At 42.2% G+C, this 23,234-nt stretch overlaps 1 protein-coding gene across 3 annotated transcripts in view; it reads left to right on the top strand.

The window, feature by feature from the left end:
• DSCAM (DS cell adhesion molecule) overlaps positions 1-23,234 on the top strand; it is a 434,764-nt gene that overhangs the window by 360,937 nt on the left and 50,593 nt on the right. For 2 of the 3 annotated variants that reach the window (XM_048290724.1, XM_048290723.1), the window contains exons 20-23: positions 1,015-1,148; positions 14,208-14,361; positions 21,833-21,950; positions 22,766-22,929. In XM_048290724.1, the coding sequence (XP_048146681.1) occupies positions 1,015-1,148; positions 14,208-14,361; positions 21,833-21,950; positions 22,766-22,929 (570 nt within the window). Of the gene's footprint in view, positions 1-1,014; positions 1,149-14,207; positions 14,362-21,832; positions 21,951-22,761; positions 22,930-23,234 lie in introns of those variants that run through there. The other variant, XM_048290735.1, reaches the window with a different exon arrangement.

Here is a 23,234-nt window from a genome sequence, read left to right on the forward strand (position 1 = left end):
AGGCTGCAAAGGGATGTAGTTGAGATTACACAGCAAGATTTTGGTATTTCTGAGCTGAAGCTTTTTCCACGTGGCTTTAGACAGGAGGTTTGGGGGGGTTTTAGCTCTTTCTCTGTGATAATTTTTGATGGCTTATATAGATAGCTGCTGTAATTAGAGAAATAGCTATGTGTTCATATTGCAGGGCCAGAGAGAGGTCTGAGCTGTGAAGGGCAGGGTGAGGGACAGAGCTTCTGTGTGGGCAGATGTCTGCTCACACATCGTGGCACTTGCTGGCCGTGGGTCACATCAGGCAGTGCTCGTTTACACTCCACTTCATTAAATTCACAGCTCTGCTCTGGATGTCCATTAAAGTGTCCACACATGTATTATTTATAACAGTTTGGCATGGGTTGTCTGTTCAAAGCTGGTAATTTATAATAATGTGTTGTTTGGCAATTTCAGTGACCACAGACAAAATATTTTCACGTGTGCATTTGGGTTCCAACTGAAAGGGGAAATTTAGGTTAGATCTAGGGAAGAAATTTTTTACTGTGAGGGTCATGAGGCCCTGGCACAGGTTTCTCAGTGGATGCCCCATCCCTGGAAGTGTCCAAGACCAGGTTGGATAGAGCTCTGAGCAACCTGGTCTTGTGGAAGGTGTCCCTGCACATGCTGGGGGTGGATTGGACGGTATTTAAGTTCCCTTCCAACCCAAACCATTCTCAGGTTCATTCTATGATTTTATGCAGGCTGGAGGGGATACTTCACAGTAGTTTAACCATCAGTGGCAGGTTCTGCTTTGAGACCCTCTGAAGAGGATCCTCTTCTCTCTTAAGGATGGGGTCACACTCCGCAAACCTTCTCCCTGGCATGGGCAGTGTGGAGGCTGCTCCCTGACACATAGCGTCCATCTCAGGCCATGGGGACACAGCCACCAAAGCAGCACGCTCCCCTTTTCCTCTTAGCTGCTCTATTACACTGGGGTGATTGCATATCTGCCTTGGGCCACTCTAACACACTTTGCTTTTCCAGTTCCAGGTCCTCCCGCTGGAGTTAAAGCAGCTGCTGCTTCAGCCTCCACGGTTTTTGTCTCCTGGCTGCCTCCCCTGAAGCTGAACGGCATTATCCGGAAATACACCGTGTTCTGCTCACAGCCCTACCCCACAGTAAGTCCCACAGCCTCTGTGTAGGGCTGACACAGAGGATTTGCAGACACCCATCCTTGATGCTCTCCCTGCCACTTCCTCTCCTGCCCTTTGCTTACCCTGAGCAAGGCCAAAGGGAGGTCCTGGAGCTACAGAGAGAAGTGAGGGTTGAGTTTGGTTTATTCCACCCATCAAATTTTTTGTTTAAAACCTATTGCAGGGCACTAACTCACAAATAATTTCAAAATATGCAGTTGAAGTGGAGTATTTTTCAAGGTTTGGTTAGTTTAGAATGTACCAAGTTACATTTTCCAGGACCAGCTGCACGAGCCCTGTTGCAGCTGGAGGCATGTATTTATATACCCTGTTTTCATCTAAGTTCCTGCCTTTTTGGCTTCAGTATTCATGTGTGAAGGAGCATAACGACTTACAAACAAACATATTTGCTTGTGAATAGGCTTATTTATGCCTGGAGTATTTGTCCACTCTAGCTCTACATGCTATTACTTGCTGAGAAAATGACAGGAGGAAATTTGAATTGACTGTCAGGTTATCTTTCTTCCTTTCTAAATCACAAAGAAATTCAGGAATCTTTAAACACAAGGGCCAATTGCTCTCTCAAAATACTGAGGCATATTTATTTTCATTTGGATTGAAAAAAATACTTACTTGTTCTAGATCTGAGGTTTGGATTTAGGTTTTATCCAAGGTTTGCATTTTGGTTTTAAGCAGGACTTCCCACCAAGGGTACAAAATGCAATCTTGGTTTAATAGGCAAGGAAAATATTGTTCCAGAAATTTCCAAAAGTGCATCAGGCTTGTGGAAATTTCCCCGCCCTATGGGAGAGGGTTGGAACGAGGTGATCTTTTAGGTCCCTTCCAACCCAAACCATTGTATGATTCTATGATTTATGTTTCGGGATTACTGTCTCCTAAGTCCATTAATTTCATAATTGTAGCAAAAAAACCCTATCTTCAGCACACCTTTAAGTGTAAACTAGCTGGAGCTTTCCCATCACAATTCAAACATTTCTATGGCACTCAGTGAGTTAAAGAGGTCAGAGTTTAAAGGACAGCTGTGAGTGGGGACCAGGCACTTCTCTGGGGGCTTGGAGAGAACACCAGATGGTGCTGCTGCCTTCTCCAGCTACTTTCCATGCACAAAGCTGCAGTGCTTCTTCCTGGGGCTTTGCTAGCAACATTTTTTTCCTGTATTTACATCCCCAAGAAAATAAACATCCTCAGCTAAAAATATTTTTCTTTACCATGAGAATCTCTCACATACAAACCTTCCTATTTTGTGGTTACCTTTTGGAGCACCTCAGAGATGGACAATGACAAGAACAGTTGCTTTTTTTTGCTGCTCTTGGCCTGAACTGAGTTTTACTGCTGTATTGTTGCCGTGTTCATTATGCAGGGTTATGTATGAACCATCATGGAACTATACCTTAGCTCCAGGCTGAGTCACTTGGAGGTGTTTGTGCTTTTTATTAATTGCTGATGTGTACATGTAGGGTTCTGAAAGGTGTCCCTGCCCCCAGGACAGATGACCTTTAATGTCCCTTCCAGCCCAAACGCTTCTGTGATTCCATGATCCTGCTGTTACCTTCATGCAGGTGTGTGTTTGTATAAATAGGTATATCCACACGTGTGTGTGTGTGTAAATATGTACATGTATCTATGAGTTCTTGTACCAATGTTCTGCAGATCAGCAGGAGCTGTGGCTTGCAGAGAGCTTCTGTATCAGCCCTATGTGCTGAGGGAGGCAGGGATCACACCGGGGGCTCAGTTTCCAGGAGCCAAGTTGGACATTTTTAAACAAATGCCAGCCGTCAGGACATATTTAATATAGGACACACTCCCTCAGCTTTATTTCTAACAATATGCTTTGTTATCTTTCATTCTGAAATGCATTGTGAGCTAAAAAGCTGTTTTATTCAGAGCTGCTTTGCAGTGAAACCAGCCTGCTGCAGAGCTGCTCAAATGCCAACACTGCTGTGCAGATACACTTAATATATCCAGGGAAGTTCTTGTTTGATTCACTGCTGGCAGAGACAAGTAGCTGACAGAGGAATAGGTCTTAAATTAGGGTGAGGAGGAGAATAAATAAAAGACCTGTGTCTTTATCGTCCCTTCTGCCACCATTAGTAGCAAGTGCTGTAGCTGCAGGTATGGAGCCCTAAAAACTTCATCCATCAATCACAGCCCTGGCTGCAAAATAACTTTGTTATAAGTCTGCTATTCAAGCAGAAAGGCAAACTCAGTTTTCAGGCATCAGTGAGAAGAAAGAGAAAAGGACAGGGATAAAGTTAAACTGATGGGGAGGCTGCATTCTTTGCAGATTGTATTTTATTGCTGAGAACAAGCCAATACAATATACTTCAGACAGGTTAAGAACAGTCCTTTACACAAGAACACTGCTTTGGTGTTTAAGTCACCAACAGGGAAAAAAAATTAACTCTGTTGGTTGTATTGTGCATATTTTTATTACAAACACAACCCTGACACTATAAAATGAAGATTTGCTGCCTCTTGCACTGTTCAGTTTGCTTTGCAAAGGCAGAAGCTTTTAAAACTTCTGCTGCTCATGTGTAGAACAAAGGGAAATTCCTCTTTAAGTATTTTGAGGCCTAAGGACAGTATTTGCCTGGGATGTTTCAAACCACAAATATGATTAATGTGTGAAAAATGGAAAAGATTCTCCACTGCAGTCTATTCTCTGGCCAAGATAAAGGGCAAGCAAGGATCCAATTTCACACCATTTAATTGTTGTGTCTGGAGTATTCTGCAGGCATAATTAGACAAAACTTTCTCTTTTTTATTCTGAAAAGGTAGGGGAAAATACAGAAATATAAGACTTCATGGGTCTTTCATTCTTCAAATAAAGGAAACAGAACATGCCAGAATTTAAGTTGGAAAAATTATCCTTTGTGCTAACTCATAGCCTCCACTCTTGCTTCTCCCCACTTCCTACCACATTTATGTCCAACTTTTTGGATTTGTAGGATTTGGCTTCTCCAGCACCTGCTGCCTTGGGCTGTAAGATGTGCATTGCCAGGGCTTTTGAAAGTGCAACAGAAAAAGAGATTTGGGGGTTTTCTGAAGAAAAAATAACAAAAAAAAAACCAACAAAGAAAAAAACCCTCCCAAAAGAAAACCGCCAACAACCTCTTGTTGCATTCAGGTCAGTACAATGCTTAAGGAAGAATCAGTGGGATTAGATTAAATAAAATTTAGATGGCAGAAAGTGTCTGGAAAAGGTCACTGTGACACACAGGTCAGCCAGCCTGGGAAACTTTGATCTCAGAGCAGGTAAAAAACATCTCCTAAAGAAGCAGGAGAGCTGAGGGCAGGAGAAAGAAGGGTAAGGATCAGGATTTCCTGGTGCAGGAAGGGATGAGAAAGTGCCTATGCACAAGGACAGGGAATTTTTGACATGGGAAATTCTGCTCAGCTGGGGGAAAAAATCACCATGACATCCTGGTCAAATACTGAAGCTGAGGCCCAGACTGTGGGATCTCCACACATGAAAATCTTCAAGACTTCACTCCCTGAGCAACTTGATGCAATTAAACTTGCTTTGAGAAGGGGGTTGGACTGGCTGACCTCCAGAGGAACCTTCCAACCTCAGTTCTTTAATTATATTGAAGTCTAAAACTGGAAATTTGGTCAAAATATGTATACAACACATGAAAGCAGACAGTGGTAGAGTTAATATGCACCTCATGGAGGAAAAGAGACACATTAAATTGACACCAAGATATCTCATTAGTTAAAATTCTCCAATAAAACTCATATGACATTTTAGGCTGCTGGCAGGACTGCTTGTCTTTCCCATCTGAACATGTTCTATGCACAGTCTCCCAAACAAGTCCTGCTTTTAGCTCTCACTATCAGGAAATCAGAGAGTGGGAGTGAGGTCATCTTATTTCACATCTTAAGTGAGTTCCACACGAGTGGAGGAAAGACGAGAACCAACTGACTGTGTTCTGAAAAGGAAAATCACCAAGAAAGGAGAGTGGTCTCCATTTATTATCCTTATACAGTGCAGTTCTACTCACATGACTCCTTTCCATTAATCTCCAGGCTTTCTGTGGAGAAAGCATAGAGTGACGCACAAATTAATGACCCACTTCGCTGGAAACAGCAGGAAAATCCTGTTTAATATATTTGCTCCTATTAGTGAGTGACCCACCAGCAGATCAGCAAAACCCAAACAGCAACAACAACCACAATGACCACACTTTTCTAATCAACAAGTCAGAATAGACTTTAATTTGTGTTATTTCTGACTGGGTGATGTCATACTGTTCATTGACACCCAAATGATTTTATTGGTCTGTATGTTCTCAGCTCTTCACCTCACTTTATAGCACAAGTACCCAAAGAATGGCAAATATGACGAGAAGCTTGCAAAACATACAGGTACATATTTAAACTCCTAGATTTCAGATAAGGAGAACCAGTTTATTCTCTGGTCTTTAATCCTGCAAGCAGTTTTGAAATACTGGTTGATGAAACTGTTGCTTAGCTGTGGGATTCTGCTAAGAGATGATTTGTCCCTTAAACCCACCTTGACTGAGGTCCCAAAAGACCAGGAGTCTGAGGTCTGGAAGAAGAAATTCCAGAACTGTCAAACCAGATGAATGCAGTGAGAATATTCCTGCAAAGATCCCAGACGATGCTGTCATGATAAACTGGATGAGCTGGATGAGGAACCAGAACACAAAGCCAACCCCAATGCTGAAATAGGGGTGATGATTAGGAATCATCTCATAGTGCAAACCCTACAACCAGCCCCGAGTACCTTTGTTGGAAAGTATCTTTGAAAACTGTCATCTACATTTCTGGACTTCTTCAAAGGATGTAGAAAAACCCAAAAGCTGAAAGCCCAGCAAAGATTCAGGTTGGCCTGGAAATGTTTCTGTGAAACAGCTGGGTTTGGGATAGGTGGTAGATGAAGAGGTGCAAAGTAGTGACGGAGAAGAGGGAAATAATCTTATATTTGGCCAAAGCCCAAGTCAATTTACTTGGAAATATAATCAATACTGGAAACTGACCAACATCTGAGGCAGACAGTTACTGATCTTTTGATTTTCTTATTTTACTGTGAGAAACATACTCTTAAGCCTGTTAGAGTTCTATATTTGTTTCATTTTTTTGCTTTTATTTAAACCACTAAGGGGAAAATAAAATATGTGATTTAACCAGCATACACAGGAGATTGTGTGCACACACAACTCTGGGGTTGCTCTGTGGAAGAAGAGAGGGATTGCTGTTCTCTGTCTGTAATTCATAGACTCTAAGTGGGATTTAATTCATCTGACTTCAGACACCTGGAATAGAGACACAAGTGCTTATTCTAGAGTCACCAAGGATTTCCTTTGATTAAAGGAAAGAAGCTAAATGTCTGGGAAAAGCTGGATAGATATTCTGAAATCTCTTTGTTTACTCTAGAGAAAGTAGACATGCTTATCTTAAACCAGATGATCTGCAACATAACCTAGATCTGGAAGTATATACAGTTCTTAACCTAGATGCTTAAACTATTAGCTGTCATAAATTCTCATCATCCAGGTGTTTTCCACTCAATTCTTTCAGGCAGAAACAAGTTTTGTCTTGATTTTGCATAGGATCTGTCCAAATTCTAACTTTGGGTTTGCCCCACACTTTCTGATCCTCATTTCCTCTCCAGATTAAAGACTTGAATAAAAGGAAACTTTGGAAAATAGAGTTGAAGCAATTATAAGGCACAAATGATTTGTTGTTGCATACTGTAGAACTTTCAGTGATAAAAAGCATGCTGAAAATCTCGGGGAAAAAAGGGAGAAGTAGCTGGCAGAAGTTGGCTAAGTAGATAAAATTACTGTTGAACAGAATTTTATTTAGAGTCAGCAGATTCTGTAAGGATGAATTTTAAATATATGTTCATTGATTTGTGTATTACAAGCAGTATTTATCACTGTATCTATATAGCACTTTTTACAGCATGAAGATATTTATGCTTATTAATTCCTGTGTGCTTTATTTAGCATAGAAATAGTGCATAATTTGGAAGTTATTTTAAAACCTTATATTGGATGGTATTTAAAATGTGTCTTTTTTAATATGCCACATGTTCTATTTTTAGCCTTTTGGTAGTTGTTTCACATCTTTGATGCCAGCTCCCGAACGTAGTACATTCATTATTTTAATTGCTTTGTCAACTTTACATTTTTTTGCCTATCTTATTTTTGTCACAGAGCAGACCTCAGGAGAGATGTGACAGAGTATAAATTGATTCTGATGATGTGCTGGTTTTATATGATTTTTAAAAGGTCTCCTTGTAAAGCCCTACCAAAACAAATTTGATATTGATTTTTCATAAACCTTGTCTCACACCAGGGATATCAATACAGTCTGACAATAAGTCCTTGGTGTCCTGACCTTCCTGTGGTCACCAGCCCATGACACCACATGCTGCTTCCCTCATCAGGAGGCTGATGGACTCTCCAGGAGGTGCTCCAAAGGGACAGGCAGGTGCTGGACCCTGAGTGGGCTGCCTCAAAGTCCAGACAGTGGGTTTTCTTCCAGGTATAATTCCTGGAAATGAGAATTCAGGAGTAGCTGAGGGATCTGGGGGTGTTTATTCTGGAGAAAAGGAGGATCAGGGGGGACTTGCTGGCTCTCCACAACACCCTAACAGGATGGGGCAGCCAGGTGGGGGTCGGGCTCTGCTCCTAGGACAAGAGGAAATGGCCTCAAACTTCACCAGGGGAGGTTCAGGCTGGACATCAGGAAGAATTTCTTCCTGGAAGGGGTGGTCAGACATTAGAAGGGGCTGCCCAGGGAGGTTTGGAGTGCCCATCCCTGGAGGTGTCCCAGGAAGGCCTGGATGTGGCACTCACTGCTCTGGGCTGGTGACAAGGTGGGGATGGGTCACAGTTTGGACTCAATGGTCCGGGAGGTCATTTCCAACATCAGGGATTCTGTGGTTCTTTGATTCTTTGGATTGGCAGGATTTTTCTGTCATTGGGAAGGCAGGGAGCTGCCTCTGTTCTTTCCAAAATTTCCATCTGAAACTTTCTAACACCTTAGTTCCACAATTAAGGGGGAAAAAGAAAAGTTACAATGTTGTATGGCAGCTGCATTCACTTTTGTGCACAGCTTCTGTTTCCAAGAGTTACCTTCAATAACACTGAGTGAAGAACAGAGGCCACATTTCAAAACATGAGCCAACACCTGAGCAGAAAGCATTGTTAGACCAGAGCGGCAGCCAAGAGCCCTACTGGAGACCATGGTCCAGGATTGGTGGTTATTTGGAGCTCTGAGAATCCGTCCATCTGTGAAAGGAAGGCAAAAGCCAGCAGTCCTCAGGAAAAGTACAATTTGTGACCTCAGGCAGATTTTCACATCCTTAGGGAGTTCACTGAGGGCACATCAGTGGTCTGTCTGCTCTGCTCACGGATGCAGAACTTGGAGTTCATTCACTATAAATACAGAGATGTATTGATTTTTTATTACCCCAGTTTGCTTCCAGGTAGAAACAACTTCGTGTAGCCTCCAGTACTGGATAACTTGTGAGTCCAGGAGACTCTAAAATGTGAGGTTTAGAATAAAACATCTCAGTACTCTGTCCCTCAAGTTCTGTGTTGAGTTTTGGGCCTCTCACTTCACAAAAGGACCTTGAAGTGGTGGAGCACATCCTGAGAAGGGAATAGAGCTGGGGAAGGGTCTGGAAAACAAGTCTTAGGAGCAATAGCTGAGGGAACTGGGGTTCTTCAGTCTGGAGAAAAGAAGGTTCAGGAGGGACCTCATCATTCTCTACAACTCCCTGAAAGGAGGTTTCAGTGAGGTGGGGGTCAGTCTCTTCTGCCGTGTCTCAAGCGAAAAGATGAGCAGAAATGGCCTGAAGTTGCACCTGAGGAGGTTCAGATTAGATATTAGAAATGGAAGTTTCACTGAAAGAGTGGTCAGGCATTAGAATGAGTTGCTCAGGGAGGTGGTGGAGTTACTGTCTCTGGAGGTGTTCAGGAGGAGTCTGGATGTAGGCTTTGGGGACAGGGTTTGGGGTGATGGTGGGGCTGGATGGTCTTGAAGTTCTCTTCCAGCCTTGATGATTCTGTGGTTTCCAGGAGCAGCAAATGCCTGAGGTAAGGCAGGGTAGACAATTCTGGGATGGAGCTGTGCAAAGAGATGAAGGTCTTTGTGTTTTTACCATGGAGAATTGAAGACTTTAATCACTAATGAGGCTCAGTGCTTGTTCTAGGCCTCATCTGTACCGGTGATTAAAGAGGGCCCAAGGAGCAGCACCCAGCCCCAGGAGGATGTGATGGCGACTGATGTCAGTCTACACCGCTTATCATGAGCCCCTCTGAAGCAGAATTATTTTGAAAAGAGCTATTTGGAGCAGCACAAAACTGGGCTAGAAACCAAGCTCGAACTCAGTGTGGATCACTGGGATGGAGTGCTCAACTCACCTCCTGGCTCTCTCCCATCTTGCAGGGAAACTAAGCCCAGAGGATGGATGTTTGTTGAGAGAAACCCAGCTATGCAAACACCATTTCACTGATTGAGCTCAGGCCAGATTTAACAAACTCAGTGCTGTTCTGTGGGAGGCTGCAAAACCAGTGGCTCATTGTTGTGGGCAGGAGGGAGCGGCCTAAGTGTCTCTCCTGAGCCCACTTCTGTTCAGTGGTTCCATTACTGACCTGGATAATGAAATAGAGAGGCTGCCTATTAAATTAGCAGGAGATATAAGGCTGGGAGGGATTGCATGTACACAGCAGACACAGATAGAATTCAGGCAGGTCTTGATGAACTGGGAAATTGGTCTGGAAAAAGTTGGATAAAATTTAGCAAGAAAATGGGTACGCTGAATAACCAGCTGCAGAAGTACTGTGTAGAGAGCAATTGTCTTGATTCTTCAGAAGAGGATTTTGAGGTTATTGTACCTCCCAAGACGAACATTAACAGTCTTTGTAATCCTATCTGAAAAGCCAAATGAGAATCCCTGGAATTGTTGAATACAAGTTTGGAAACTGTGAGAAAGCTATGGACCATCTTTAGACAGTCTGAAGGATAACAGCAGATATTATTAGAGAAACTGATAGAGAAAATGGGATTTCTGGACAATGTAGAAAGCACTAGTGTTATTTAGTTGTAAAAAGATAAGGGTACTGGTGGGGAAAGGAATGATAAAACTTCATGTAGATTAAAGACCAGTGCAAAGATCAAGGTAATAATCTATTCTTCATGCTCCTAATAGACTGGAAAAGAAGCTGTGGGTTGAAACTGCAGCAGGAAACTCAAGCTAGATTAAAAAAAACGATTTCTAATCATGAGATTATTTAAGCAATGGAATAGGTTGTGCAGCCTAGGGAGTTACAAAATCTCCTTTTACTGTAAGTCTTCTAAATCAGGTGGGGGGAAATATCTCTTCGAAATTGTGCAGACACAGGTGAACCTGGTTTAAAGAAGAAAGATAAACCCAGGTGATCTCTCAGAGTCTTTTCAGCTCTGTTTTTAGATTATGCCATATTTTCTACCTAAAATTGGAGTGAAAACATACATCCCACTCTAGGCGTATTTATATTTATATTTATATTTATATTTATATTTATATTTATATTTATATTTATATTTATTTATATTTATATTTACATTTACATTTATATTTAATTTTCAGCATAAGGCAGCCAATCCACAGGTAACCAACTTGTATATGCTCTTACTTCATAACACACACCACAAGCCTGGGCTGTTTCTTCCTTTTCACTCATGCCCTTAAAGTCTCTGTATGGCTTTCCCAGTTCACTTCCAGGTTTCCTACAACTTGCAGAGAATAGAGATAGAGATCTGTAGTTCACTTATCTAATCAGAAGTTGTGTAGAGCCAGTTGTAAGCAAGGTGCAGGCTGCCTTTCACTAAGTAGCCTTCCAGCCCACAGTAAATGCCATCTGTTGTCTTAACTCCCTGCTTGAGAAACTCCCTGGCTGCTTGGAAAACTGTTAGAAATTTATTTTTTTCTATAGCACTATTTTGAATTTTTCCCAGGTTGTGTTAAAAACCACAACAAACAAACCAACAAATAGAAGAAACAATCAAAAATAGAAGCCAGAGGGATCAGAGTTGATGCACATTACCTATTGAAATTGTGATTTAAAGGAGTCAGCAATGCCAGGAGATGGCATGCTGCTTCAAAGTGTGCGAAGGAATGCACACCAATAGGGCTGAAGTTGCAGAGGAAATTATGTTCCCTGCATCAGCTGTTCATCAGCATCTCTTGCCATTGCCTGGTTTGGGAAGTAGATTGACTGCATCTTGATAAAGGACTTTGATTAATTTTATTCTTCACAGCCCTTTTCAGACAGGCTTTTCAGGGAATGATCTCTGTCTGTCCTTAGATAATGAGCTAAAGACAGAAGAAAAATTAACCCATCATCTATAAGCTGAAGAAAAATAGCAGTTAGGAAAAAAAATCCCTTGAGCCAGCATGTTACTGCTTCTGAGATTGAACAGCAGTTTATGTTTTATACTGGCACATGCACAGGCCAATATGTGACAAGGTGACATTCCTTTAAATATTTCTTATTTCAATTGTTTAATCTTCTCTTTGCTGACAAAGCTGCCTTTTTCTTCTTCTTGTGTAATCAAAGTCTCTGGCATGTTAGGCTAATTGAAATGACAGGCAAAAGTTTAAAGTAAAATCGATTATTTGTCACTGAAGCATCCCCAAGTGTTTAAAAGGGAACGTGAGCTGAGGAAACACAAGATGTGTGTTAACCAGTTAGAAACCAAAATTTTTACTACAGCAGTTTGTTTAAAGAAAATGAGAGTTGTTAATTTAGTAAAGATGCATTTACCAGATTCAATTAATAAATTAATTCTGAGAATAATTGATTTTACATTTGAAATAGCTACAGATGCAAATAGGTGAATGATGCTGGGAGAAAGAAAGGAATTGAAAACACAGCATTTTAAAAGCTTTGGAGCAGAAAATTCTGCTGTATGTCCATCTTTGGAGTTCCAGTGAGAAAGAGCTGACGGTTGCTGGAATGAAAGTTAGCAGTAAGGAATTCTGTGATGTTTAGCTGTTCCTAAATGCTATATCCATGTCCCATGTCAATAGGTGGTTTAGAAAGAACTGTGCTAGGTAACTGCATTAATGAGTGGAGCCCAGGTGCCAGAGACAGCCTGGCCTGTTTGACTTTCAAATTAACCGTAGGAAATGCTGCCTCATGAATATTAAATTTCAGCCTCCCTCTGCCATGATCAATACATTAATTTTTATGTATGACCTCACAAAGATCCAGCCTGTCAAGCTACGGGCATTTGTCCAATATTCTTGTGTAAATGTCAAGGCAGATGGTTCTCAAAACCTGCTGCAATATTTCACATAATAATAAAGGTGTTTGGCTGCACTGACCTCTTCACCTCAGAAGTGGAACCCAAGCAAATGCTGGCTAAATGGGACAAACTAATTTGGCATTTTGACAAGTACAGGGGCAAGGAGTTTGGCTAGAAAATATGGCAAGGTTCCCCTTTGGACTTGTTCTGAGCCTGGGGGGACTTAGCTGGAGCAGGCCAGTTTTCCCAGAAAAGTCACTCTCCATGGAAGGAACAAAATGTGTTCTTGTAGAAGCCTTTGTGTGGTCTCCAAAGCAAGTCGAGGTGCCTGGCTTAGAGACAGATGTCTTCACTCTGGAATCCAAATGTGAGAGGAGATGAACTGCCCTCTTCCCCTGGCTGTAGGAGAGGCCAGCTCAAGAACGGAGAAGTGCAGTGACCCATTCAGCAGCTGAAACTGTCTGCCAGTTCACATGGAGAGGTGTTTAATGGTATCTCAGAAACATCTCTTATTTATTTGGAATTCACTTTGAAGGACTACATATTCCAATATTTTCAGGTCAATGTGCCTTTTGAAATGCTAATCAGGTGGAATTGGCCTTTACCACAAGCTGATATTTGTATATCAAAGAGATTCTTTGCACACTTTGTCGGTCTGAACCAAGTTTATATTACATTGATGTATTATTTTTAATGCTGATTCCTGCTAAAATCTTCTTTTCTACATCATTAACCTTCTAATTATTTTTAGCCTAGTGTTAGTTAGCCATTACCAGGCTCAGCACTGCACAGGGAAGTGAGTATTATTCATTCCAATGGTTCATTACCCCTCTATTTTTACGTGCAGGCATCACAAAGCCCGTGTCAGAAATAAAAGTGGCAATACTGAGCACTCTAACACTGCTCAGAGCTGAGGTTTCCCTTCTCAGACTTCCTGTGGAGGATGTGCTGAGGCTCACAAAGCCCTCTGGAGAGATCTATACATTCCTCCTCACCTTTCCCTGTGCAGGTTGCTGCGAGCAGGATGCAGAACCTCTCATGGATGAGCAGGGACTGCAGAGCAGCTGGTTGGCTCTGCTGCAGCCCTTGGGCTGAGGCACTTGAGTGACAGAGGAGAGACTGAACAGGCATTTCTTCCAGCACTTGTCCTTCCCTGCTAATGCAGCCAACTGGCTGAGATGACCTTCAGCTGGGAGTCTTTGAATGGAAGTAATTTCGTTATTAAACAAAACTAGACTTGGGGGAAGCTTGAACAGTCTACTACAGAACACAGTTTTATTACTTGGTTTGCTCCACTGCTGAAGGAAAAAGCCACCAAAACCCAGGAATAAGGAACACCAAAGGTTCTAGGTGACAAAAATAGTGAACTCCTTATTTCACAGCAAATGCAGGACTGGATCCTCCGTTGGGAAAGTTTTGCGTGCAGCTAAATCAGTTTGTCAGAACTATTGATGGTAAAATTTAGCCATATTTGTTCACTTCCATGGTTTATCCAACCCTGTAAAAATAAATGGCACATAAAAGTCCTAATCTGAATAAAACCAATCTGTAAACAAGGCACAGACACAAATTCACTGAATATGAATGGACTGCAACAAGTTACTGTGTCTGCTCTGTTTATTGCCATCTGCCATCTGTTTGGAGCGATTGATACTCATCCGAAGAGCCCTGAAGTAACAGGCTTTGTAGCACTCACATTTTCTTCAAATACTGCTTATTTTAGCCTGGAAACATTTGTCTCTCCCACCACAGGTGATCAGCGAGTTTGAAGCCTCTCCCGACTCATTTTCCTACAGAATCCCCAACCTGAGCCGGAATCGCCAGTACAGCGTGTGGGTGGTGGCCGTGACGGCTGCGGGAAGAGGCAACAGCAGCGAGATCATCACCGTGGAGCCGCTGGCCAAAGGTACAGTGACAGCTGCTCAGAGCCAGCCAGGCCTCTGCAATGCCAATTACTGCCAGAATTGGCACGTGGCCTCTCTGTGCCTCACTGCTCGCTGAGGGTGGGCTTTGTCAGGAGCAACTTCAGTTCCCTGCAAAAAGCCAGGTGACAACTCGCAGCTAATTGCTCAAGCTTTTGCTGGAGTCAGCAGAGAGGGGATGACGTGCTCCTCCAGGGGGTAACTCATCCAACCTACCTTAGAAGGGAATAGATTGCTTTTTGGAGCAATTTTTATCTTCAGTTGTTGGGTACAGGGGGTTTGCAGATGGTGCCTCTCCCCCTCTGAATATGTTTCTTTTCCTTGCTGTGCAAGGTAACTTCTTTATCATTCCGTTCCTTAGTAATATCTCTTGTGTACTCCACAAGTACCATCTTCTGTATAAAATGGTCTGATTAACATATCTAAACTCTGAACAATTGTTCTCTACTTGCATTAGCTTTGAAGTTTGCTGCTTCTATTTCAGATATGATGGAAGGATAATGTGCCTCAAATCCTGAATATTTATTTCCAGCTGTATTAGTTGTTCTATTAAAAGATAGTGCTGGGGCCTATGAATTCTGCCTTGTGAGATGTGATGCTTGCAACATTAGAGCACCTTGGCTTGGAAATGGAGGCCTAACATTTTGAACAGAAAAGTGAGAAGAGTCCCATCCCACTCAATCTCTACATGGGGTCTTCAGATTGTATTTTTTTTTAACACTAAACTTGGTACCATCACAGCCTGTGCCAGGATGGGCAGAGTAATGCACAGATCCCTAGAGCTGCAAAATTAGATACATTTAATTGACTTTACAGATTTACAAGCCTGCTAATGCTTCATTTGGGTGTTTAATGATGTAAAGATGTAAAATAAAGTGTCTAGTGCATTATGATGACAGGTTCTTTCTGAAAAGGTTTTGCTGAAATTCAGCCTAGTGCCACCAACATGAAAGCACTTTCTGCATGGGAGAGCAAACTCCGTCACTGTGGGAAATCTTCCTGTTCCTGCCTGTCTAGCTGGTAGATCACCAGTTTGGTGATGGTAGATTAACATCAGAGCTGTTATCCTGGGCTGCATCAAAAGCAGTTTAGGCAGAGGGCTGAGGGAGGGGATTGTGCCCCTGTGTCCCTGTGCTCAGGTGAGAGCCCACCTGCAGAGCTGCCCCAGCCCTGGCACCAGCACAGGGAGGACGTGGAGCTGCTGGAGAGAGGCCAGAGGAGGCACCAGGATGAGCAGAGGGATGGAGCAGCTCTGCTGGGAGGAAAGGCTGCGAGAGCTGGGATTGTTCAGCCTGGAGAGGAGAAGCTTTGGGCTGAGCTCAGTGTGGCCTTGCAGGGCCTGAAGGAGCTGCAGGAAAGCTGGAGAGAGACAATTGCCAAGGCATGGAGGGCCAGGAGCCAGGGAATGGCTTCCCAGTGCCAGAGGGCAGGGCTGGATGGGAGATTGGGCAGGAATTGTTCCCTGGCAGGGTGGGCAGGCCCTGGCACAGGGTGCCCAGAGCAGCTGGGGCTGCCCCTGGATCCCTGGCAGTGCCCAAGGCCAGGCTGGACATTGGGGCTTGGAGCAGCCTGGGACAGTGGGAGGTGTCCCTGCCCAGAGCAGGGGTGACACTGGGTGTTCTCTAAGTTCCCTTCCAACCTAAACCCTTCTGGAGTTCTGTGATTGTCATGGATGGTCGTGCTGGTTTTGGAGGGTACTGTTTGGACACATGGCAGCTTCCCAATGCAGAGAAGCTGCAAACAGGGTTCCTCAGGCTTGTGATGGGAACTTTCATGTTTTTCCTCTGTCAGGCTTCTCCAGGCTAATGATTCTATTATGTGAAATGAATATTTTCAGTGCTGCTGTGAGAAGCCTGTAGTAACTATGGAATCACTACTCTACATGACAATGGAAGATTTACCAGTGTCAATACAGGGAGGGCCTAACAAGGGAAGGAGGCCTTGGAATAAGCTGGGAAATTCTTGCTCCCCATACCAGTGCTCACAGGGTTTTTTCTTCCAAGTGAGTTACCTTTACATTCTGCTTCTTTCTGCCATTTTTTTTTCAGTCTTTCAGAAGATCCTTTCTCTTAGTAGCTACATAGCATTAGTGGAAAGACCTGAGGGATGTCTGAAAGGCCCTGAATGAAAAGTCTGAAGGATCTGAAAAATCTGGAGTTCTTCCATTGTAGGATAACTGCACACTGCACTATGAACATCAGTGAGACCAAAGCTGAGATCTTAAAAGGGGGATGAGGAGTGTAAAGGATACCAGTGAAGGAAGATCGTGAAAGAACAACTCAGGGAAACAGGGCAAAGGTTTCAGTGTGCTCCTCCTTTGCTGTCACCTGGTTGTAATGGATGTGTGGTGATGGAAAGAAAAAGGGAAGCAAAAATAGGCATAAAAATAGATGCTCAAATAAGAGCAAAAATAATTAGACATGATGCAATGCTAATAGATTGAAGCTGCAGGCAAACCCTGCATAAAATGCACTAGAAGTTCTCTTTTTCCATGCCCTATGCATTTTAAAAAGAGGGAAATGTTCGAAGATGAACTCAGATCAGTTCAGGCTTTGCGGGCACCAATATTCAGAACCTCACATTATGAGGAATTGCAGTGTGTAATTGCTCTGTTTGCCAAAAATCAAGAAGTTGTGACTTGACCCACATGTACTCAAACTGATCCAGCTTACCAGAATTAAATCTGCTCCTCTGAAGCTTATGTAACATAATCCACGATGACAAATAAGTGAACTTAAAAATAACTTTTATGAAAAGGCAAGATGACTTAAAAGAAACAATAATTAATTACTTCAATATAGACAGGTCAGTCTGAAGAAGACTTTATTTCGAAGGACAGTAGAATGCATCCAGCCAACCCTAGAGTTTGTAGCGATACTCCAATATAAAGTCTGCATTAGATGATGCTCAGGAAAAGCCTCTTACATGCACTTAGGATTGTAAAAGTAATGAATAATCCATTTGTGGAGGGTTTGATGGGCACTAGGAATACCGATAGATAGCAATTTTATGAACTTTGGAGGTAGCTAGGTTAGAAATTATTGTATCACATACAAAATTTCCTTTATGGATGCATCACAGGGCTTTTTAGGGAGGTGGGAGAAAGTGGTGATCAGTGCTGAGGGCAGTGGCTGAACAATGAAGAGGGATGGGCAGAGCTCAAAACCTCAAAGACCTTTTTCACTCCCCAAAATATCTGTAGCAAACAGCACATCCTGGGGTTAGAAGCAGTTATAGCCTGATTTTGCCATAAGTTCCCAATGCAAAAACATCCCGTGGGCCATTGTTTTGTAGTTGTTTGCTTCTTTTTTTTGCTCCTCTTACTGCACAGTAATTGTCCAAGTAATAATACCATCATGACAGCTAATGAGAGTTAACTTTGAATTGAATTATGTCAACTTAATTATAACCCCTTTAAGAACTCCTTTGAGAACAATGAGAATGTCTAGATAGGGGTTTGATGTGAAATGGATAGTCCAATTTAAATGAAAGCTTAATTCAAGTTAACATTTCTTTCTTTCTTTAGTGTCTTCATTTCTCAGAACAGATTGTTATTCTCTGTAATTAACTGACAGAAATAATAAAAAAAATCCCCAACAAACAGAAAATAATCATGGCAATGAAAGTTCAGCCTCCACATAAGCAAGCTGTGCTCCTGTCCCTCGAATTACTCTTCATTGCTGACTTGAAGGATGTGCATTTAGCCTATCAATTATATTTAGAAGAGAAAAAACCTTGCATGCACTTGTTCCTCTGATTTACTGCCCCTGACTGATGGGGAATGGCATTTGCTGTATGACAATAACAGGTCCAGACCCCTGGAAATCTGATCCTCTGGGGACAACTCTCTGACTTTTGAGATTCCCCTGGTTTTTTAAACTACCTGAGCATTAATTTTGAACAGATTTTTCCCCCTAGTCTATGTTGCTTTGTGTGTTAAATGTTTATAACTAACATGTGGGGCTCACATGGCAGTACACACTGGTTTGTTTCTTTGATGGTTCATCAGACTGGAATACAGGGGGTATTAGAAACAGAGAAGCATGGGACGGTTTGGGTTGGAAGGGACCTTAAAACTCATCCAGTTCCACCCCTGCCACGGGCAGGGATACCTTCCACTATCCCAGGCTGCTCCAAGCCCCATCTGACCTGGCCTTGGACACTGCCAGGGATCCAGGGGCAGCCCCAGCTTCTCTGGGCAATCTGTGCCAGGGCCTCATCACCCTCTTCTGTGAGAAAGCAAATGAAAGAATCTCCTGACCCAGGGTATTCACTGTTGGATCTTTTATTTGTTTTAAGGTGAATGGCAGTGAACTGTCATAGCTCTTGTTCAGCTTCCCTCTACAGTTCACCTTCAAAACACAGTTGTGTCCTCTAGGAGGAAGAAAAACCACATGTTTTTACAGCCTCTTGCAAAGAATTTCTGCCCATTTCTATTTCTGTGACAGTAAATGTAGGTTAGAGGATTTGTAATTTAAACAAACAAACATGCAGAAAATTGCATTAGCATAAGAGGGTGCACTGTTCTGTGAAGGAACCTCTTTATCTTCAATTAATAACTGGGTAATTTGTAAAAAAAATAGGAACAGACAGAACCCTAATCCAGTGCCATGCCATCAAATGTAAGGCTAGAGGGAAGTGAGTAGCCATGTGGGTAGCTTTGATAACAAAGAAGTAAACCCATGCTTATAACCCATGTGGTTCCAGAAACTCCCTTGGCTCAAAAAGAAGAGGTCTGTGAGATTTCAGGCTTTTTTACCTCATGAATGCCTGTTAGATTTTCAAACCCATTGCTCTGAGGTGGATTTCACTTGACATTTATTTTGTTGCTAGTTTTCTTTGTGCACCTTTTAGCAGTCTCAGGACATCATTAGAAGTTCAGCTATAAAGAAAATTGGGCTTGAAAAATTTCCTGTTGTTTTACCATTTCTTTTAAAAGCACTCAGTACTTGGAAGGAATAAGAAAATCCATAGAAAGCTGTGGACAGTTACCTTGTGCTTTTCTGATAATTTTCTGAGTTATGTTCTATCATCTTACCACTGTCTAAGGCTCCTGTGAGGTTTATGTTGCTTCCACACATCTTGGTAAAATGAGGGATACAGGATATTGAAAACCAACAACATAAATGTTGCACTTTCAACATCTGATGTCCAGCTTATGGCTTCTTAAGGGAGAATTCATGTTGAAATAACTATTAAAAACAAAGGGATAACACAGAAAGTTTGCTAACAGTGCTGCCACACCACACTGAAGGCTTCAGCAGGATTCCTGTCTTCCACGTCCTTTCTCCTACAGGAACTGGCAACAGTTGGAAGTACCTGGGTATTTCAGGAAACATTGAAAATGTGGGAAGTCCAGGCAGAAAATTATTTATATTTAATTTTAAATGCATTTTCAGACTTCATGTTGCAGAGGCAATTTTTGCACGGGACAGGAATTTGAGCAGACCAGATGCTCACAGGTGTGTTTTGTAGATAGAGCTGACAGCATCTCCTGCTGCTTTTCAAAGATGGCATGAGAGCCATGAAGCACCTCCTGCAGCAAAAACCTGGCACCACTGAAGACAAACGTGACTTCTAGCACCAACTTCAGCAGAGTCAGCTTTTCACTCTGTGTCTCAGGGTGCACTGAACGTTTTTCTGTTTGAGTTACTTTGGTTAATTAGCCCGTGGTGTGGTGGGTTGACCCAGGCTGGATGCCAGACACCCACCAGAGCCTCTCTATCACTCCCCTCTGCAGCTGGACAGCAGAGGGAAAATATAACAAAGGTTCATGAGTTGAGATGAGAACAGAGAGAGATCACTCACCAAATGCCATCCCGGGCAAAACAGACTCAAATTAGAGATATTAATTGCATTTATTACCAACAAAATCAGAGCATGATAATGAGAAGAAAAATAAATCTTAAAAATACCTTCCCCACACCCCTCCCTCCTTCTCAGCTAGACCTCCTCCTCCCCAGCAACACAGGAAGATGGGAAGCGGGGTTGCAATCAGTTCATCACATCTGCTGGACATGGGGGAAGCTTCTGGCAACCTGTAACCTCCCCACTACCAAAACCTGGCCATGCAAACCCAACACAGATGGCTTGTGGCAGTGCAGCCCTGTGTAAATCTTTTCTAGCATTAGGAGTGCCCAGGTGGAAAACCAACCTGATCCATGAGAGCTTCTGGATGCTCAGTGTCTTTGCATCACTCTGGTGTCTGACCTCCCCAGGGCAGCACAAACCCTGGCTCTCTCCTGACAGGGTTAAACCTCAGAGCTCTGGAAGGATGGAGCCAGGGATCTCCAGCTGCTGTTTAGCCAGGACAGGACATGTTGATGCTTGGCTGTTAGGAAAGTAATGCTGTCCCATTACCCAACCTTCACTTTGTCTGTTGCATAAATCTTTAAACAGCTACTTGTGTTTTAGTTAAAATTTTGACCAGAGGAAAAAAATCTCTTTAGAAGCTTGGCCTTCAACAGTGCTTGAAGATAACATAGGCAACACAGTCCAAACTGATTGTATAATCTGTGAAATCTTTTCTTTTTGTGAATATCTCAAGTCCCATTGCAGCCTACTCAAGTAATTTTGCTTAATTTTTCAAGGCCTGTTCTTTTATGCATGATTCTTTTTTTGAGATTAACTGTCCCAGTTATATTTGATGCTGGGTCTCATTTTCATGTTTTCCTAATTGGTGCAAAATGGATTATTAAGTATAAATTCCGATCAGTGTGCACGACTAAAGTAGATCAGGACTAAGAAGACAGTATTTTTTCTATCTGTATTCAGTATGTGCCTTTAAAATGTATATTTGGAGGCCAACAGCAAGTCTATTTCTATCAAGGGTCATTCTTGAGGAATAACAAATGAAGTTCTAACACAACCTATAAATGGAAAGTACAGGAGTGATATTTTTTGTCATGTATTTAGGTGACCTGAGAGCTGATACAAACTGGTTTTAGTTTGTTCACGTTTGTGGACTTCAGATAGACACTGCAATGTACTAATAGATACATACATGAAGGTTTATTTTGCTTAATACCAAAATTATTGTAGAGAGATGTAGCAATAATTTAGCTGTTATAAGACACCCATCTACTGTGGACACCTCTTGCTGGAATTTTGGAGAAAAGCATCCCTTGGACACAATTTTCATCCCCAATTTCTGCTACAAAATATATAAAATTGAGTAAAGATGATAAATAACTGGGTTTTCTCTTTTTCTCTACAAAGAATTTTCCAATCCCATACCTCATGTCTCTTTTAGTTACTTGTCATCCAGGTACTGAAACTGATAGTTGTGCTTGAATAAATAGCTAATACTGTGAGTTAAAAGGAATTACTATCCTAAAACCACAGTTTTTGGATTGGGTTGCTTTTCCCCCTTTAATTGCGGGTGTCTCTATTTCCCTTCCAAGGGCTGTATGAACAGACACCTCACTTCAGTCTCTCTTGCTCTCTCCCACCCAGCTCCTGCCAGGATTCTGACGTTCAGCGGGACGGTGACAACCCCCTGGATGAAGGACATTGTCCTCCCTTGCAAAGCCGTGGGGGACCCAGCTCCAACAGTCAAATGGATGAAGGATAGGTAACCAGCAACTAAATGTATAGCTCAGATAAAGCCCATTTGCTTAAAATCCTGAGGGTTGTGGAGAGGGTGATCCTGGGTCACTGACAGGAAGGAGAAGGACTATTCATGGTTATTTGCACATGGTCACAGTAGATGAGGAGTTTAGAAATTCCTTCAACTAATTGGCTGGGGTGATTACAAGGCATCAAAGGGAGAAAAAATAATGAAGAAGAGGTAAAGGTAAACATTCAAAATGCAAAACTTAGAGGAGTCTTTTTTGTTTTATCCTGAGGCCGACAAAAAGGTTTTATTCTGAGAGAGCAAAGTGCCTGATACAGTGATTTGTGCTGAGGTGGGCAGTAAATGCCTTGCACATATTTAATTTTCCATTATTCTGTTTTAGTTTCACAGTCTGACAGAGCCACTTGGAAACCCACATGGACAATAATTTTCATCCAAGCACTGTGTAAGCAGGGAAACTACAGTGCTATGGAACCATCTTGTGAATTGATATAAATACCTATGATTTTACAGGGATGAACTTCATAGCCAGGAACTGCCTATACCCTTATTTCAGCATTTTTTTGAAATAACAAGTTAAGGAAGGAGTGAATTTCTGTTTTCACTCATGCTGGGCCCAGGAAAAGTGCATTTTTAAGCAAATAATAGGTGTTTCCCAACAGAAAATGCTCCTTTGCTGCCTTATTATAGGGACGCACCTCACCCCGCACCTTTTCCTCTCTTTCCATTCTTAGTTGCTTAAAAAAAATCCACTTCTGAGTAATTTTGATTGTAACTTCTTTAATGTATGCACTTTGTTTCCTGTGAGGTAGTAACGGGACACCCAGTCTAGTGATGATTGATGGGCGAAGGAGCATCTTCAGCAACGGCAGCTTTGTCATCAGGACTGTGAAAGCAGAAGACTCTGGGTACTACAGCTGTGTGGCCAGCAACAACTGGGGATCAGATGAAATCATTTTGAATTTGCAGGTACAAGGTAAGGCTGTTGGATCTACCTTGGAATTGTTACCAAAGCTTTAAAGTGCTACTGGTACTGCAGAGATGTGTCTGAAATGCAAATTTATGTGTATTAATGCAAATCTAATCCTTCCAAATTAATAAATAAGTCATTCTGACTCAGATGTGGGCATTTTGTGGTCTAGGAAATGGTGCTTTTGGTGAAACAATTCACACACTCTCAGTTAAGTCTCTATGTGAGTTTTTATAAGATTGACAACCATGTGTTTACGTTTGGTTATCTTCTAGCTCTTCACAGAGAAAGTATCAGCTTCTGCCTTCTCC

This window comes from Corvus hawaiiensis, chromosome 2 (assembly GCF_020740725.1).
Source record: "Corvus hawaiiensis isolate bCorHaw1 chromosome 2, bCorHaw1.pri.cur, whole genome shotgun sequence".
NCBI lineage: Eukaryota > Metazoa > Chordata > Aves > Passeriformes > Corvidae > Corvus > Corvus hawaiiensis.